The sequence below is a fragment of the Hylobates moloch genome, unplaced genomic scaffold (assembly GCF_009828535.3).
Source record: "Hylobates moloch isolate HMO894 unplaced genomic scaffold, HMol_V3 SCAFFOLD_6, whole genome shotgun sequence".
Lineage (NCBI taxonomy): Eukaryota > Metazoa > Chordata > Mammalia > Primates > Hylobatidae > Hylobates > Hylobates moloch.
The window spans coordinates 38,254,424-38,272,346 of NW_026652281.1; the positions used below are offsets into that span (position 1 = coordinate 38,254,424).

The following is a 17,923-nucleotide window of genomic DNA, read 5'->3' on the forward strand; positions in this document are numbered from 1 at the left end:
TTTTTTTTTTTTTTTTTTTTTTGAGATGGAGTCTCGCTCTGTCGCCCAGGCTGGAGTGCAGTGGCGCAATCTCGGCTCACTGCAAGCTCCGCCTCCCAGGTACACGCCATTCTCCTGCCTCAGCCTCTCTGAGTAGCTGGGACTACAGGCACACGCCACCCGGCTAATTTTTTGTATTTTTAGTAGAGACGGGGTTTCACTGTGGTCTCGATCTCCTGACCTCATGATCCGCCCGCCTCGGCCTCCCAAAGTGCTGGGATTACAAGCGTGAGCCACCACGCCCGGCCTCGTGAATGCTTTTAAACAGATTTTTAAAAATAATCTTTGGCTCTCATAGCAATTGTTATCTGTCAGGTCATTGATCTGCAAGCTACTCACTTTAGTGACAAACAGAAATCCTAAAGGTTACTGAAAATTTTATTTAATACAGTACTGAGATTATATTTATTCAAATGTTTATAATAAATTAGAATTTAACATAAAAATTCCCATGATCGATGATTATAACACTAGTGACCATGGAAAAAAAACTAAGTGAAATTTTAGAGGAAAAAAAAACATATTTTTAGAAACCCTTAAAGGCATTTATTTGTCTGTATTGTAAGTTCTATTGCTATTGTTTGCTGATTTTATGTTATTCTATCTGAAACAGTAGCTCTTTTGAAACTGTATATATTTTAAATTTACCTTAAAGAGAGGAAGGAATTTATTTTCCTTTCAAGTAATTATTGCTTCAGGAATAGTATTAAGGTGACAATCTGAATATTAACCTATTTGGGCTCTGAGAACAAACAAAAAGTAAACCTCCAAGTATTGGAGATGACAGGTGCAACTTCAATACATAATGTGATTGACCCTTTGTAGTATAACACCACAAAGCTAATTAAATGAGAGAAAACTGAGCAATAAGCTCTTAGAGAAAGTTAAAAAGAAAGTTAATTTAATCAAAAGTAACATGAACTCATGATATTTTGGTATAAGATGATTTTTTTTACGCTATTAGAATGATTTAAGTAGTATTTTTTTTTTTCTGATATCATCCCTCTTAACTCCAAAAGTTTTGGGGAATCATCCAATATACCACCATATATTCCAGATTCAGGTTTCTACTATCATTCTCTTCTAAAAGAAATCAAGGCCCCATGGACAGTGTCTATATCATGGACTTCTTGTTGCCTTCAGAAAGTAAGGCCTTCATCAGAAGAAATTGCAATAGAACTAAGACAAGAAAGTTAGCTAAAGAAAAGGTTCTGGTAGCCAAATAATTAAAAGGTAAGGTTCCAAACCATGTATACAATTAATTAGAGCAAATTGTGTTTGAAATCAGTGAGAGGTCATTAATCTATGATGAATCTCAAAAAGGAGACTAAATATACTGAGAAAAGCCACACCAACCAATGAGTCTGTGGTACCCAATTTTCCTCAAAAAGTGGGAAAAGGGGGGAAGTCATTCAATTGTTAAGTAAGAATGGAGTTCTAGGGTTTGTTTAATTGATAAACTATCTTCCCCTCATTGGATAATTCCAATGGTTATTGTAGTTTTCCTGAGATAAAAACAATATTTTATCTGCTCAACTGATGCTTCCATGCCAGATGTTAGGTCAGGGTGTGAGATGTAGGAATAAAGAGGCCTGAAACCGATGCATGCCTTCTGCTCCTGGAGAATATCTCCTGCCTAACGGGACACTCACTTTTTACCAGTATGTCTTCAGGAGAGCTTTGGAGACTTGAAAAACCATAATTCTGCATAAAGAAATATATTATCCCCCCTTTTCTTGTAAATATCTTTGCACGTTCTCATCCTTGAACTGTTAAAGAAACTGAACATGTCCTATATGAATCTTTTCATGACTCTAATCATCATCCTATTGGGACAATCATGCATAATCCATCCAGGTAGATCTCTCTTACCCACTCTCAGACTAAGTTAAATGATGCCAGCTCCCCACCTTTCTACTCAAAAGAAACATTTTGCAGCCATTTTCCCAGTATACCGTGAATGGCTGTTTATAAGTCTTCCCCCATGTGAACTTCAAGTTTCTGGAGACAAGAATCTAAGCTTTTTCTTCTTATGATTTCTTCCCACTCCTAATAACAACATCCCCTTGCAATAAATGGTTGAACAAATGAATAAATTAGTCAGCTCCTCTTCACTTCAAGGTACTGTCAGTCCCAGCCATCTCAATCTACATACATTTTCTGAAATGAGTTATTTATTTTCTTTTCCTGAGTCTGAGTCTTTGTTCCTGTTTTGTCATCTGTAGCAGGTTTGTTTTCCCCAAAAGATATGACTAAGTCTTAACCCCTTGTACCTATAAATATGACCTTCTTTGGAGAGAGAGTTTTTGTAGATGTGATTAAAGTAAGGATCTCGAGATGAGATTATGCTGAATTATAATGTGTCAAAGAAAAGTTGTACTGGACAAATTAAACAGGCAAAGAGGAGTTTATTCAAGACTATTGCAGTGGAGGAGAGAAATTAAACTCAACTCTTCTGGGAAAAATAAAAAGACAGGAGGATGTGTAAGTGCTGGGGTTAGCTAGTGGAAACATACTGGAGCACATTAGAAAGTATGCTGATTCGTGTGATTAGGTCAATGTGATGTGTTTGCTGTTTGTCACTTACCTAAGTTAGGCTCCTAGACCTCCCACAGAGACTGGGCAGATGGTGGCTATCTTTCTTGAGGATATCTTTCAAAGAGATGACTCCAGGTCATTGAGAAAGAAATTCCTGTGTTACAAAATTACCAAAAGGATGGGAGAATATTTATATTTCAAAAGGGCAGACAGAAAATTTACAATTGAAAGTTTTCTAAAGTGAATATTATGCTAAGAAAAGGGAGGTCAGAGGCCTGTCTAAAGTTTAGGGAAACTAAGGGGAATGTTAAGGCTATCTTCCTCTTGTGGACCTTAAATTCAATGACAGTATCCTTATAAAACATGTCCTTATGCTATCAAAACAATTGAACTCATGGACATAGAGGGTAGGATTGTTACCAGGGCCAGGAAGGAAAGTAGGGGGTTGGGGGAAAGGTAGGAATGGTTAATGGGTACAAACAATCAAAAGAATGAATATGACCTACTATTTGACAGCACAATGGAGTGACTATAGTTAACAATAACTTAATTGTACATTTTAAAATAACTAAAAATATATAATTGGATTGTTTATAACATGAGGGATAAATGCTTCAGGGTGTGTATAACCCATTCTCTATGATGTGATCATTATGCATTGAATGCCCGTATCAAAACATCTCATATACCCCATATATACACCTACTGTGTACCCAAAAAAATTAAAAATTAAAAATTAAATGTCATTGTTTGAAACAGAACAATAGAAAACACCCAGAGTCACAGAAGGAAAAAACCATGTGGAGACAGAGACAGGAGTGAAGTATCTACAAGCCCAGGAATCCCAAAGAACCAACAGCCACTAGAAGCTAAGAGCGGCAAGGAATACATTTTTCCCCAAAGCTTCTGGAGTATCCAAGGCTGCTAACACTTTGATTTAGAATTTTTTTTCCTCCAGAACTATGAGAGAATGAATTTCTGTTTGTCTAAGCCTCCTCATTTGTGGTAATTTGTTAAAGTAGCCCTCGGAAACTAGTATATCATCTTTCTTGAAAAGTCTCTCTCTACTGTTCGTTTAACTTCAAATGTCAAAATTCTACATCTCATTTAATGCCGACAAAATTGTCTAGTCCTCCATTCCTTTTTCTTGTACTTGATAATATCAGCTAAACACCATGGCTTTTTGCTCTCAATTCTTTTGACAATGAAGATGATAAAGATACTGCAGCTGAAACTTGTTTAGTGTTTGATTTATGTCTAATTCCTTCTTATTCCTTGTGAAAACATAATAAGGCAGGTGCTATTATCTTTCAATATTAAGGATGAAGAAACTGAAGAACAGAGGGATTAAATAACACTAAGTGGTAGAACCAAAATTTGCTTTGAGATTTGCCTAAGTACAGAGCCCATATGCTTAGACATTTTACTATATTTTTTTTCTGTTTCTATCCCTGAATGTTTACTTCTCTCGTGTTATCTTTCATTATGTTCTCTATACATTTTTATTTTCTAGCACAAAATTCAACTGAGGTAACAAAGAAATCACAGATGTATAAGCATGTTCATTTGTTTTTCCCATGTTAAAGGTCTTTTGATATTATGTTGCCTACATTTTTTAAAACTTAAGCACTTCTTGTTCAAGAAAAAATTTTAGGCAATTTGCTTGAACACTTTTAACCTTAAAATGATTTTAAGATTCTGTTTTATTTATCTTTTTATAGCATTTGGCACAATTCTTTCTTTGAATATCAAAACTGCCCAAATTTCATGGAATGAATTCAGTTGAACCAATTGTCAGCCCCTACATGTCCCCAGCTTTCTAGGATCATATTTTTCTGTAACACAGTACTTTAATAGAATGGCTAAAGGCCCTATTCTGCATGCATTAAGAAGCTCAGTGCTTTTCTGCCACACAATGTTTCTGAATATTAATTAAGTTGGGAGAGGGTTCCATTTTTCCTGGTTGCCTGTAACTTCCATTGTTTTCTTTTGAACTCCTGCTGTCAACTCTACTCTCAGCGTGTCTCCTGAGATTGCCCTCCATTTGCAATACTGGATACTACTTCACTAACACAGGAGTGTTGTGTGGTAGACTCTTATTGATGGCTTGGAAAATAAAGAGTATTAAAGCATATCATAGTTCTCATTTATTCGTTTAATCATTCAGCAAACATACAAACATTCATTGAATATCTAGTGGCACTGCGTTGGACACTGAGGAAACAATGGTAAGCAAACAGGCAAAAGTCTCCATGATCATGTAGCTCCTACTCTAGTCAGGAAAACATAAAACTCACACGGGGACATGATAAATGTAAAATTGCAACCTGAAGTAAGTATAAGGAAGGAAATATCCATGGTAGATTGAGAGCTATGGTAATGGGCTTGAACTGAGAGCTGAAGGGTGAGTAGGCATTAACCAGCCCTGCAGCAGGGGTAGAAGGAGGAGAAAGAGAAAGGCATAAGAGAAAGAAATGACAGCATGTGAAAACAAGCAGCAGTGGGATGGAACAACATACATTCCAGCAACTGCAAGAAAGCCTGTGCATTAGGGATGCATAGACCCAAGCAAGTAAAGGAAAGAAATAAGTCTGGAGAAATCAGGCAAAACTTACTTTAACAAATGCAGTTTACTTCAGGCTTCCTCAACAAATGTAATCTTAATCTTAAAGCTAATGGAGAAATAATGAACAGTTTGATGTAGGAGATTGACATGATCTACTTTGTATTTTGAAAACAATTCTGGCTACTGTATAGAGACAAGAGTAAAGTGGGTAAGGAATGATGGATGTGGGAATTCTGAACATGAAGCCTTCATCCAGGTGAGAGATTATGGTGGCTTGGCCTAGGGAAGTGATGGTGGAGATGAAGGTAATTGGGAAGATTTGAGAAGCCTTTAGTGCAGAATAGACAAACAGAACCTGATGAAATGAGGGGACTGTCGAGTGTCAAGAATGTAGAGTACACTGGAATGGGAAAGGCAGAAACCAGAAAAACATGAGTTCCAGTCTTAAAAATTGACTAGACTTTTTTGAATATAGAAATTTCTCACTGGCTGCCTCTTTTTAGGCTTCTCCCTAAGACTTTCTCCTTTACCCCCACTTTCTCACCCTCAAAACCACCTTCTTTCACCGTCTTATTACTTTAAGTGTTCCTGGATTCACATAATTTCTTCATAATGACTTTAATAATACAGTAATTATGTGGAAAATTTAACACTAAGTCTCCCTTAGTTTGAGGCCCAGCTTTGTACTGCCAAGAATTTCACTGAACTATGGTAATCTGTCTACCACAATTCCACCCTTAGTAATACAAAGACTTTGGAAATGTACTGAAATCATATCATTTTTTCAGCATATCTTAGAACAAATTCTTAGGCTTAGGCTTCCACCAGAACTTCCAGGGTTGTGGAGCTGTGTATGGGGATGGGCACTTTAATCATCCTGTATGTCATGTCCTACCCTCAAAATTATCAGTTTTAGTGACCCAAGATGGCTTACAAAACCTAAAAGCTAACATACCATTGTCTACACAAAGTAAATACTTTATTTTAACAATGAAGAATCAAAATGCTTAATAATAATAAATTATGACTTACAATTCTATTTCTGGGGAATAGGAATACCTATACCTAATGTTGGATTTGTTCTTGTGCTCTTTTGAAGGGAACATCCTTCTATATCAGAAATTCCCATGTTTCCATATCCAGATTTCTTCACCAAGGCAGATAAAGAGTTGGCAAAAATCATTGACCATCACGTAAGATTGATTTTTTTTAACTAGCAGCAAAAGCTTTGTTCTTTAAAAGCACTTTAAATTATAAAATGTAGTTCTGAGACTGAAATGTTAATATGTGAAATTTAAAAGTAGAGCCATGATTGGTTTGCCAAACTGAATTATATCTCACTACGTTATCTGTACACCTCAGTGTCTCCATTGGGTTACAGAAAATTTGACCTTCTGTCATTTGTAAAATACTAGCCTAATCCTGTTTTCTGAATTAGTACTGATTTCTTGTGACAAGAATCTTATATTGAATACTGAACACTGATTTCTTCTGCAGTGTAGTTCGAATAACAGAACAAAAATCTTTTGGCTCAATTTTCAGTGACCGTTCTTTACCCTTGATAGATCAGAAAGACTGTTAATCACTTTGTTCTTAGTATGAGTTTAAAAAGCAGTGGCAATACAAGGCTATTCACAGAAGATACTTTAATTCATTTTGCTATATTTAGTTGCTAATTTCTTACCAAATACACATCATTTTATGCCTCGTTCTTTTTAAGAGCAGAATTAAAGTATGAGAGAAAATGCTTTTCTGTTTTTTTCTTTGAATAAAATATATAGCATATATAATGCACTTAATTTTATCACCAGTAGTTCAATACTGTCTCTCAGATTGCAATTTTATTAACAATTAATTTTTTCACACTACTTTTAAGTAGTAATCTTGTGAAGAGATTATTTTATTTACTGGTCACATTGAATAGCTTTCACCACATCTCTAGTAATTAAGCCACTCTAGCAACAGCTATAAGTATTGGGCTTTGGAGGCTGACTGATGCCTTGAAATGACAAAACGAGAGCTGCAATATTCTATTATTCACTAATAAAGTTTTCGTTAAACCAATATATGTCCAGGTCATCTTCAAAAATTTCAAATGGTTTATAAATTTCAACATCCATATTTTCTTACTCATTACTTCAACTAAATTTTCTAGAAGAGATTATAAGAGATAGCAATTTGCCAGCATCACATACACACAGACAGACGCATAAATAACTACTTTGGTCTGTCTAGGGTTAAAGAAACAGAGGAAAGTATTATGAATGACAGAGATACAGAGATAGCTCCAAACAACCATCAATCATCTTTTCCTTTTTCCAAGGGTGTAAGCATTATCCAAGTAATCACTGCCATGAGCCTGCTTATATTGTAGCTAAAGAAGGATAAATAAATCTTTTTCAAAAATATGCTTGAAAACTTATAGATCCAAATTGTTTGATGTGTGGCTAGCCTAATAAACTAGTAATTCATAGTACTGATTTTGGAAGGTTTATTGAATTGTCTCTGAATATAATATTTTTTTCAGTATTCATGTATATACCACTTCTTTTCAAATGGCTGTAGGAATAGTGCTTTGTACTTATACTTTATGCTTTACAAAATGCTCTTACAGTGGTTAATTTAATCCTCACAACCCTGTAAAACATTTACCAATAAGAAGAACAAACTTGCTTATACTTCAGTTACTTGCTCAATGTTTTAAATAAATGAGTCTATGCCCAAAAACAGATTTCCCTACTCCAAATCTACTTTCCTGTCCACTTTTTCAGAGCTGCTCAAGTTCTTGGCTTATGATTCCTAACCAGAATTAGAAGTGGGAGGATGGGATCTGCAATATCGACAAATAACAAAAACACATCCCCTCAGCTACAGATATAATTGTCCTTCTAAGCCAGCAGACTTTTGTTGAGGGGTTATCATATGCAGGGAATAGAAAATATACCTAATTGCTTAGGAGATATTAAGGTACCTTACACATTGCTAGCATTCCATAGCATGATCATTGAATCGCTGAGTGAATCAGTTGAATAAAGCAGTAAATGGTGCTTCCATTTCCCATGGATTTCAAAGACATCTATTTTTTTGCATCCTCCTAGCTACCACAATAGACAATAATAATGGCATATAAAGTCAAAAATACAATTATTTACCCAAATTGATCTGTTGTCATGGTCACCAGAGACAAAAAGAAAGTATGCTTTTTCCTAAGCCTAATGAAAAGAAGGATTTTGATGTTATGGTGAATTTCAGCCATTCCAAATTCTAAGAAGAGGGAAGAGGGAAAAGCTGTCTTCTGGACGGTGATGATATGATACCCCTTCTTGGCTGCTTTTATATGTATTGATGCTTTTATACATGCTGTTTGGGAAACCAAGAATTTTAATTTGCTGGTAGTTCTTAAGAATTAATTCTGTTTTGATTTTTCACAATTTTTTTTTTTTTTTTTTTTGAGACAGAGTCTCGCACTGTGGCCCAGGCTGGAGTGCAGTGGTGCGACCTTGGCTCACTGCAAGCTCTGCCTCCCGGGTTCATGCCATTCTCCAGCCTCAGCCTCCTGAGTAGCTGGGACTACAGGCACCTGCCACCACGCCCGGCTAATTTTTTTTGTATTTTGTTTAGTAGAGACGGGGTTTCAACGTGTTAGCCAGGATGGTCTCTATCTCCTGACCTCATGATCTGCCCGCCTCAGCCTCCCAAAGTGCTGGGATTACAGGCGTCAGCCTAAAAAACAAAATAATGAGATCTATCGAAATCTTTCATATAGGATAGATTAGTGCTGTTTGTTTATAGATACTGTCATTATTATACCAACTATAACTTCTATGCTAATAAAACTGGTAATTTTCTTAAACAACTAGATTATTAGTTTATTATATGAGAAAAATAACGTGTCATAGTTGAGTATCATAGAACTTGTAGACTAAACCATAGCATGAATTTCAGCCTGTGCCTGAGTGTTCTGGAGGTTTTGCCTTAATTTCCCATACATTTTATGCAAAACTGGTTCCTGAGAAACCAAACGTATGAGAAATAACTTTATAAATACAGCCTTAAGATAAGTGCAGTTAAGTTTTGTATTTCTTATGTAATTAAAACTCAACTGGGAATAAATAATGGATTTGATATTATGCTTTTATTTTTAATGTTTAATATGAGTATATTAACATTATACAAAATTTTAATGCATTCGTCAAAGCTGAGTGACATGCTATGGACTCTGATGTTTAGCTCTGCTCTTTATTATCTGAATATCCCACATTACAAATGTTATTTGTGATTCACAGTACTGGCATATATAGTAATCTATAAATTAATTCATAGGTTGCTAATCTCAGACTGATCATTTGTGTATATGCATGAGCTGAGGGTGACAAAAAGACAGCATTGGCAGTATCTTTAGGAATGTCCATTATTTCATACTAGGAGTCATTCTGCCCGAAACGTTTTACCCAGCATAAAGTGTTTACCATCTGTTTTTATCATTTCCTTCATCAAATGTATTAGAAGAGAAAAAAAGTTCCTCCTAATTATATATATATATTTTTTTTCGTGATGATGTTTGATTGATTATCATTACTTACAATATGTATTACTCATTCTTAGGGCTCTTGCCTTCAGATATACTACTATTTACATGACATCGTGGGTTATAAAGTGAAAAACTAAGTGAAAGCGAAAGAAAAAGAAAAAATTATCATGACCAATTAAGATAAATTCTTTAGAGTTTTTCTTACTGGTCTTCTGCATAGTATGCATTTACCTGACCATTAATTTCATTTTTAACTTCATAGAGAATAGTATTAGAGTTTTTGCCTTTCTGTTTAATTTGTATTTTCTGTATTTTTTCTTTCTGTTTTGCTTTCACCTGGTTCTTCATTTTATAACCCATGCTGTTGTGTAAATACCAGTATTGATGAAGAACATAAAACCATTTGGAGTACAGAAATATAAAACCTATAATGTCTTCTTTTTAATGATTTTTTTGTCTTTAAATATATTGAGGAAATTCTGTTTTGTGGGACTTACATGCATTCTAACAGGTGACACATGTGTTTTGCCAGTGTGGTAGATATAAAATTTTTGAGGAATGTCATGGAAAAAACCTAAAAGGATAATTGGATATAAGAATCTGCATTTTGAGCAGCTAAATTGATATACATTTTTTCATGGAATATCATATGTGAATGACATTTTCTCTCTGTAACAGTGGCAGGAAGAGCTAAAGATCCGAGAAAAAGAAGATGCAATATGCAAGGCCCAAGAACTTAAAGATAAAAAGTTAGCAGAGAAAAATCACTTTCAAGAAGTTATGAAGAAAAGAGAAGAGAAACTACATAAGCAAACCAAGCCCTATGAGCTTCCTTATAGGAAGGAAGTAATTTAATTAGAAAAGAAAGTGCCACCTCCCAAAATTGAGGTCTACATGGCAGAAATACATAGGATGAAAAATACCAAGATAGCTATATAGTAAGAGAACTTTCTTGTCATTAAACTGAGGTATTGTTTAGAAAGAATTTGTTATCCTCATACAAGCTGTTTAATAGTTATTTGTTAGTTCTAAATTAATGACCAACTTTTAATCACACTTGAATGAAGTGATTTCACTAGTCAAAAATTTCCAAGACTACAACTAGTATTTTTCTCAATTGACATTTATCTCATGATTGTACAGCATACTTGATAACTGATTCTCAGAACATTGATATTCATCAAACAGTTTGATGGAAATTCATTACAAATTAATTAATGAGTCACCATATAAGAATTATTTCTTGAAAACAGAATGAACATAAGCTAACAATCCTGTAATTACTATTATTCAAATAAAAACAGTATGGCATCTTATTTGATTGGCATTTTATAGTCAATTTATACCAAACCAAACAAACCCTATTTCGGAGATTTGAAGCTGGAAGGGCTGGTCATCTTAGATTGACTGGCTTGATCTTTAAAAGATGCCAGAGGGGACTCCTGAGAGATGGTGGTTTTACTCTGTTCTGCGAGTTTATGAGAATGAATTCGTATGATCATGGAAGGTCCAGGAGCAACTACTGAAGACATTCACACAAATAGAAGTTATTTTAGAAGTGGAACTTCACTTCATCTGAAGTTCTGAACCTATGAGTAAGAGTAATAAGTTGGAGTTTTTGTGATGTCTTATATTCCTTTCCTGAAAACTGAAAAATATAGATGATACTCATACCTCAATTTCACACAGGTGACTTGGTGCTACTCAAGAGACAGAGACTTTTATCAGGGGTGTCAAACTCAAATGACTACCAGGTCAGAAACGTAACATAAATTAGTGAAGCTGGCTAAGGAATACCTATCCCATCTAGAGAAATTTCCCAGCACTCAGTTACATTCCAAAATGTATGTCAGTATTGTAAAATCATCCAGCCTTTCAAGAAGCTTTTAAATGAGATTGTTTTTCAAAATAAAAGTAGCTAAGTAACCAAATGTTGGCAACTAGTTTTTTAATAGCATATTTTCAAGTTAAGTTTGATCCATGGGACAAAGTTTGTGACCTATATTATGTGAATTCAGGTATCATTCTTTGTTTAAGATAACAATAACATATGGCAGAAAAATGTTGCATGTAGGTTGCTGTTTTGATTTCCTGTAGAGCTAATTGAAACTTATATTTCTCTTTTTTTATTATACTTTAGGTTTCAGGGTACATGTGCACAATGTGCAGGTTTGTTACATATGTATCCATGTGCCATGTTGTTTTGCTACACCCATTAACTCGTCATTTAGCATTAGGTATATCTCCTAATGCTGTCCGTCCCCCCTCCCCCCACCCCACAACAGTCCCCGGAGTGTGATGTTCCCCTTCCTGTGTCCATGAGTTCTCATTGTTCAATTCCCTCCTATGAGTGAGAACATGCGGCGTTTGGTTTTTTGTCCTTGCGATAGTTTACTGAGAATGATGTTTTCCAGTTTCATCCATATCCCTACAAAGGACATGAACTCATCATTTTCTATGGCTGCATAGTATTCCATGGTGTATATGTGCCACATTTTCTTAATCCAGTCTATCGTTGTTGGACATTTGGGTTGGTTCCAACTCTTTGCTATTGTGAATAGTGCCACAATAAACATATGTGTGCATATGTCTTTATAGCAGCATGATTTATAGTCCTTTGGGTATATACCCAGTAATGGGATGGCTGGGTCAAATGGTATTTCTAGTTCTAGATCCCTGAGGAATCACCAAACTGACTTCCACAATGGTTGAACTAGTTTACAGTCCCACCAACAGTGTAAAAGTGTTCCTATTTCTCCACATCCTCTCCAGCACCTGTTGTTTCCTGACTTTTTAATGATGGCCACTCTAACTGGTGTGAGATGGTATCTCACTGTGGTTTTAATTTGCATTTCTCTGATGGCCAGTGATGATGAGCATTTTTTCATGTGTTTTTTGGCTGCATAAATGTCTTCTTTTGAGAAGTGTCTGTTCATATCCTTTGCCCACTTTTTGATGGCGTTGTTTGTTTTTTTCTTGTAAATTTGTTTGAGTTCATTGTAGATTCTGGATATTAGCCCTTTGTCAGATGAGTAGGTTGCAAAAATTTTCTCCCATTCTGTAGGTTGCCTGCTCACTCTGATGGTAGTCTCTTTTGCTGTGCAGAAGCTCTTTAGTTTAATTAGATCCCATTTATCAATTTTGGCTTTTGTTGCCATTGCTTTTGGCATTTTAGACATGAAGTCCTTGCCCACGCCTATGTCCTGAATGGTATTGTCTAGGTTTCCTTATAGGATTTTAATAATGACAGGATCAAATTCACACATAACAATATTAACTTTAAATGTAAATGGGCTAAATGCTCCAATTAAAAGAGACAGACTGGCAAACTGGATAAGGAGTCAAGACCCATCAGTGTGCTGTATTCAGGAAACCCATCTCACGTGCAGACACACATAGACTCAAAATAAAGGGATGGAGGAAGATCTATCAAGCAAATGGAAAACAAAAAAAAGGCAGGGGTTGCAATCCTAGTCTCTGATAAAATAGACTTTAAACCAACAAAGATCAAAAGAGACAAAGGCGGCCATTAGATAATGGTAAAGGGATCAATTCAACAAGAAGAGCTAACTATCCTAAATATATATGCACCCAACACAGGAGCACCCAGATTCATGAAGCAAGTCCTGAGTGACCTACAAAAGGACTTAAACTCCCACACAATAATAATGGCAGATTTTAACACCCCACTGTCAACATTAGACAGATCAACGAGACGGAAAGTTAACAAGGATATCCAGGAATTGAACTCAGCTCTGCACAAAGTGGACCTAATAGACATCTACAGAACTCTCGACCCCAAATCAACAGAATATACATTTTTTTCAGCACCACACCACACCTATTCCAAAATTGACCACATAGTTGGAAGTAAAGCTCTCCTCAGCAAATGTAAAAGAACAGAAACTATAACAAACTGTCTCTCAGACCACAGTGCAATTAAACTAGAACTCAGGATTAAGAAACTCACTCAAAACCACTCAACTATGTGGAAACTGGACAACCTGCTCCTGAAAGACTACTGGGTACATAATGAAATGAAGGAAGAAATAAAGATGTTCTTTGAAACCAACGAGAACAAAGACACAACATACCAGAGTCTCTGGGACACATTCAAAGCAGTGTGTAGAGGGAAATTTATAGCACTAAATGCCCACAAGAGAAGGCAGGAAAGATCCAAAATTGACACCCTAACATCACAATTAAAAGAACTAACAAAGCAAGAGCAAACACATTCAAAAGCTAGCAGAAGGCTAGAAATAACTAAAATCAGAGCAGAACTGAAGGAAATAGAGACACAAAAAACCCTTCAAAAAATTAATGAATCCAGGAGCTGGTTTTTTGAAAAGATCAACAAAATTGGTAGACAGTTAGCAAGACTAATAAAGAAGAAAAGAGAGAAGAATCAAATAGATGCAATAAAAAATGAAAAAGGGGTTATCACCACTAATCCCACAGAAATACAATCTACCATCAGAGAATACTACAAACACCTCTATGCAAATAAACTAGAAATTCTAGAAGAAATGGATAAATTCCTCGACAAATACACCCTCCCAAGACTAAACCAGGTAGAAGTTGAATCTCTGAATAGACCAATAACAGGTTCTGAAATTGTGGCAATAATCAATAGCTTACCAACCAAAAAGAGTCCAGGACTTGACAGATTCACAGCCGAATTCTACCAGAGGTACAAGGAGGAACTGGTACCATTCCTTCTGAAACTATTCCAATCAATAGAAAAAGAGGGAATCCTCCCTAACACATTTTATGAGGCCAGCATCATCCTGATACCAAAGCCTGGCAGAGACATAACCAAAAAAGAGAATTTCAGACCAATATCCTTGATGAACATTGATGCAAAAATCCTCAATAAAATACTGGCAAACCAAATCCAGTATCACATCAAAAAGCTTATTCACCATGATCAAGTGGGCTTCATCCCTGGGATGCAAGGCTGGTTCAACATATGCAAATCAATAAATGTAATCCAGCATATAAACAGAACCAAGGACAAAAACCACATGATTATCTCAATAGATGCAGAAAAGGCCTTTGACAAAATTCAGCAACCTTCTTGCTAAAAACTCTCAATAAATTAGGTATTGATGGGACATATCTCAAAATCATGAGAGCTATCTATGACAAACCCACAGCCAATATCATACTGAATGGGCAAAAACTGGAAGCATTCCCTTTGAAAACTGGCACAAGACAGGGATGCCCTCTCTCACCACTCCTATTCAACATAGTGCTGGAAGTTCTGGCCAGGGCAATCAGGCAGGAGAAGGAAATAAAGGGTATTCAATTAGGAAAAGAGGAAATCAAATTGTCCCTGTATGCAGATGACATGATTGTATATCTAGAAAACCCCATTGTCTCAGCCCAAAATCTCCTTAAGCTGATTAGCAACTTCAGCAAAGTCTCAGGATTCAAAATCAATGTACAAAAATTACAAGCATTCTTGTATACCAATCACAGACAAACAGAGAGCCAAATCATGAGTGAACTCCCATTCACAATTGCTTCAAAGAGAATAAAATACCTAGGAATCCAACTTACAAGGGATGTGAAGGACCTCTTCAAGGAGAACTACAAACCACTGCTCAATGAAGTAAAAGATGATACAAACAAATGGAAGAACGTTCCATGCTCATGGGTTGGAAGAATCAATATCGTGAAAATGGCCATACTGCCCAAGGTAATTTACAGATTCAATGCCATCCCCATCAAGTTACCAATGACTTTCTTCACAGAATTGGAAAAAACTACTTTAAAGTACATATGGAACCAAGAAAGAGCCCGCATCACCAAGTCAATCCTAAGCCAAAAGAACAAAGCTGGAGGCATCACCCTACCTGACTTCAAACTATACTACAAGGCTACAGTAACCAAAACAGCATGGTACTGGTACCACAACAGAGACATAGATCAATGGAACAGAACAGAGCCCTCAGAAATAATGCCGCATATCTACAACTCTCTGATCTTTGACAAACCTGACAAAAACAAGCAATGGGGAAAGGATTCCCTATTTGATAAATGGTGCTGGGAAAACTGGCTAGCCATATGTAGAAAGCTGAAACTGGATCCCTTCCTTACACCTTATACAAAAGTTAATTCAAGATGGATTAAAGACTTAAATGTTAGACCTAAAACCATTATATTTCTCTTTCTAAACCTTTTATCTTATCCTTGTGTTCTCAAATGGAGACTATGCAAGTTCCTAGAAATATCTACCAATACACCTTTCCAAATACCTTCTTCCATCTTTGCTTTCTTCACTTATGAAAAAAAAAATCTATACAAGACCAGCTAGTCCCTTTTCTCCAAATCTTATCTCTTCCAAAATCTTGTTCCATCAACTATTCACTAACTCCTCCTGAGTCCCTCTTCATCACTCACTCCTAAACCCATCGAGGTTTCAATTTTCTCCCATCCTTCCATCCAAACCTCTCTCTCATTAAAGCCATCAATGACATGAGCCTTACCAAATGCTGAATGTCCTTTTAATTTGTAATCTTTTTATTGGTTTTTAGCAAGATATAACAACTAAGCTGTAAGTTTTAGTAAGGGGAATCTGGAGATCTAACTGCTACTTACACGAATTTCAACAAATCCTGCTGTTTCAGCACCATCTTTGTAAAAGAAACCTGGTATCCCCAATTTCTAAAACTTTCTAGCATTCTGAGGCATGGTCCTTAAGGCCTCCTTACTGCAGTCTTAGGTTATGTTTTCTCTGCTCTGCTTAGCGTATTTCTACCTGTTCACCTTCTTTCTTACTTCCATAATTTTCTTAATACTTCCAACATGCTATTATCCTTTCTTCTTGTGGATTCATGCCCTTTTTAAAGTAACCCTTTTTATGTCATAGTGGTGATTTGGAAAGGAGATTAAAAAATTTATATATAGATATATGGAGAAAGAAAGAAAAGGAGAGAGATGATTAATCAGAATACTGGTATCTTTATTCTTAAATTATTTTTAAAATTCTTAATATTTGGCAACATGCATTTCTCATGGTCTTTCTCCTATTTCGCTGATTCTTTTTGCAATATTAGCAAAGACTGTGGGGTGTAGATCTGGAATCACACTCTAGTTATGCCTTCTGCCAACTACGGAACATTAGGCAAGTTACTGAACTCATTTTCATTTCCATTTACTCATTTATAAAATTGACACAACTTATGTAAAGAATGATATCATTTAGAAGCTAATTAGGAAAGAAAACAAACCTGTCAGTCATTTTAACAGAGACAATTTAATGTAAGAAATTATTTTCAAAGGTGTTAGAAACTGAATAAATGGAAAGGGAACATAGCAATAACACAGAAACAGTAGCTGCAGGAGACTGCTACCACATTTGGAGCCACAGAATCAGAGAGAAGAGGTTTGCATTGTTAAAATCAAAGGGATGTAGAAGGCACTTCATACAGCCAGACTCGGATCCTTGATGGGGAGACACTGCCCAGTTACTGCTGGTACTTTTGAGGGGGCACAATACAACTGGTTCTGGGAGTGCAGAAAAAGTGAAAACTGAAACAACCTGTATCTTGCTGAAACTACACTATCAGAAAGAGTGAGAAAACTGAAAGAATCAGGTGTTTTCTTCCCTCTCATCCTGAAACTCTTTCTGATGTGCTTCCTGTTCTCCAGCATCACAAAGCAGAGAAAACAAGGGTGGATTTGGAGATGAAAGACACTAGTTAAATAAATGAACATTGTATGGCTTAGAACGTTATCAGACCATTCAATAAATGGTCTCCTTTCTTTTCTTTTGCATCGTCGGCCTTGTTTTCTGCTTATTCTGCAAGTTTACCCAGGACAAAAAAAAAAAAAAGAAAAATTTTGAAAGAAAGCATCACCTTTTAAGTTTATACAAATGGCTTAAAAATAAACTTTACTATATTTTAATAACTAATTCTTAATTCTTCCAATGAGTTCATTTAACACAAATTCAATTGGGTTTCTTTGTAATTTATGTGTAGTATTCACTTTGCTTCAAAACTCACAAAGGATTCTGAGTCATAGACTGGGTTGGGTACCAGATAACTTATTTCAACTACTCTCTTATTGTTCAGCTTATGATTTCTCAGCCTTAGTTGTTTTCCAATTCTTCCCATTTTGAGTTGATAGCAGAAAAATAGAGAAAGATTCTACATGTCTGTTTACCTTGCACGGCTCTTAGTCACCTTTAAATGTCTCTACTGTTAAAAAGTGTTAACATATCTCAGGTCTAAATTTCTATC

At 35.8% G+C, this 17,923-nt stretch overlaps 1 protein-coding gene across 10 annotated transcripts in view; it reads left to right on the forward strand.

Annotated features, from left to right (window-relative positions):
- The window catches only part of TMEM232 (transmembrane protein 232), a 326,397-nt gene extending 315,798 nt beyond the window's left edge, over positions 1–10,599 (forward strand). For 7 of the 10 annotated variants that reach the window (XM_058440629.1, XM_058440635.1, XM_058440638.1 and 4 more), the window contains 2 exons: positions 6,243–6,336; positions 10,353–10,599. In XM_058440629.1, the coding sequence (XP_058296612.1) occupies positions 6,243–6,336; positions 10,353–10,529 (271 nt within the window). In that variant the 3' untranslated portion in view covers positions 10,530–10,599. Of the gene's footprint in view, positions 1–1,096; positions 1,273–3,336; positions 4,178–6,242; positions 6,337–10,352 lie in introns of those variants that run through there. The other 3 variants (XM_058440633.1, XM_058440639.1, XM_058440634.1) reach the window with 2 other exon arrangements.
- Positions 10,600–17,923: the final 7,324 nt, after the last annotated feature.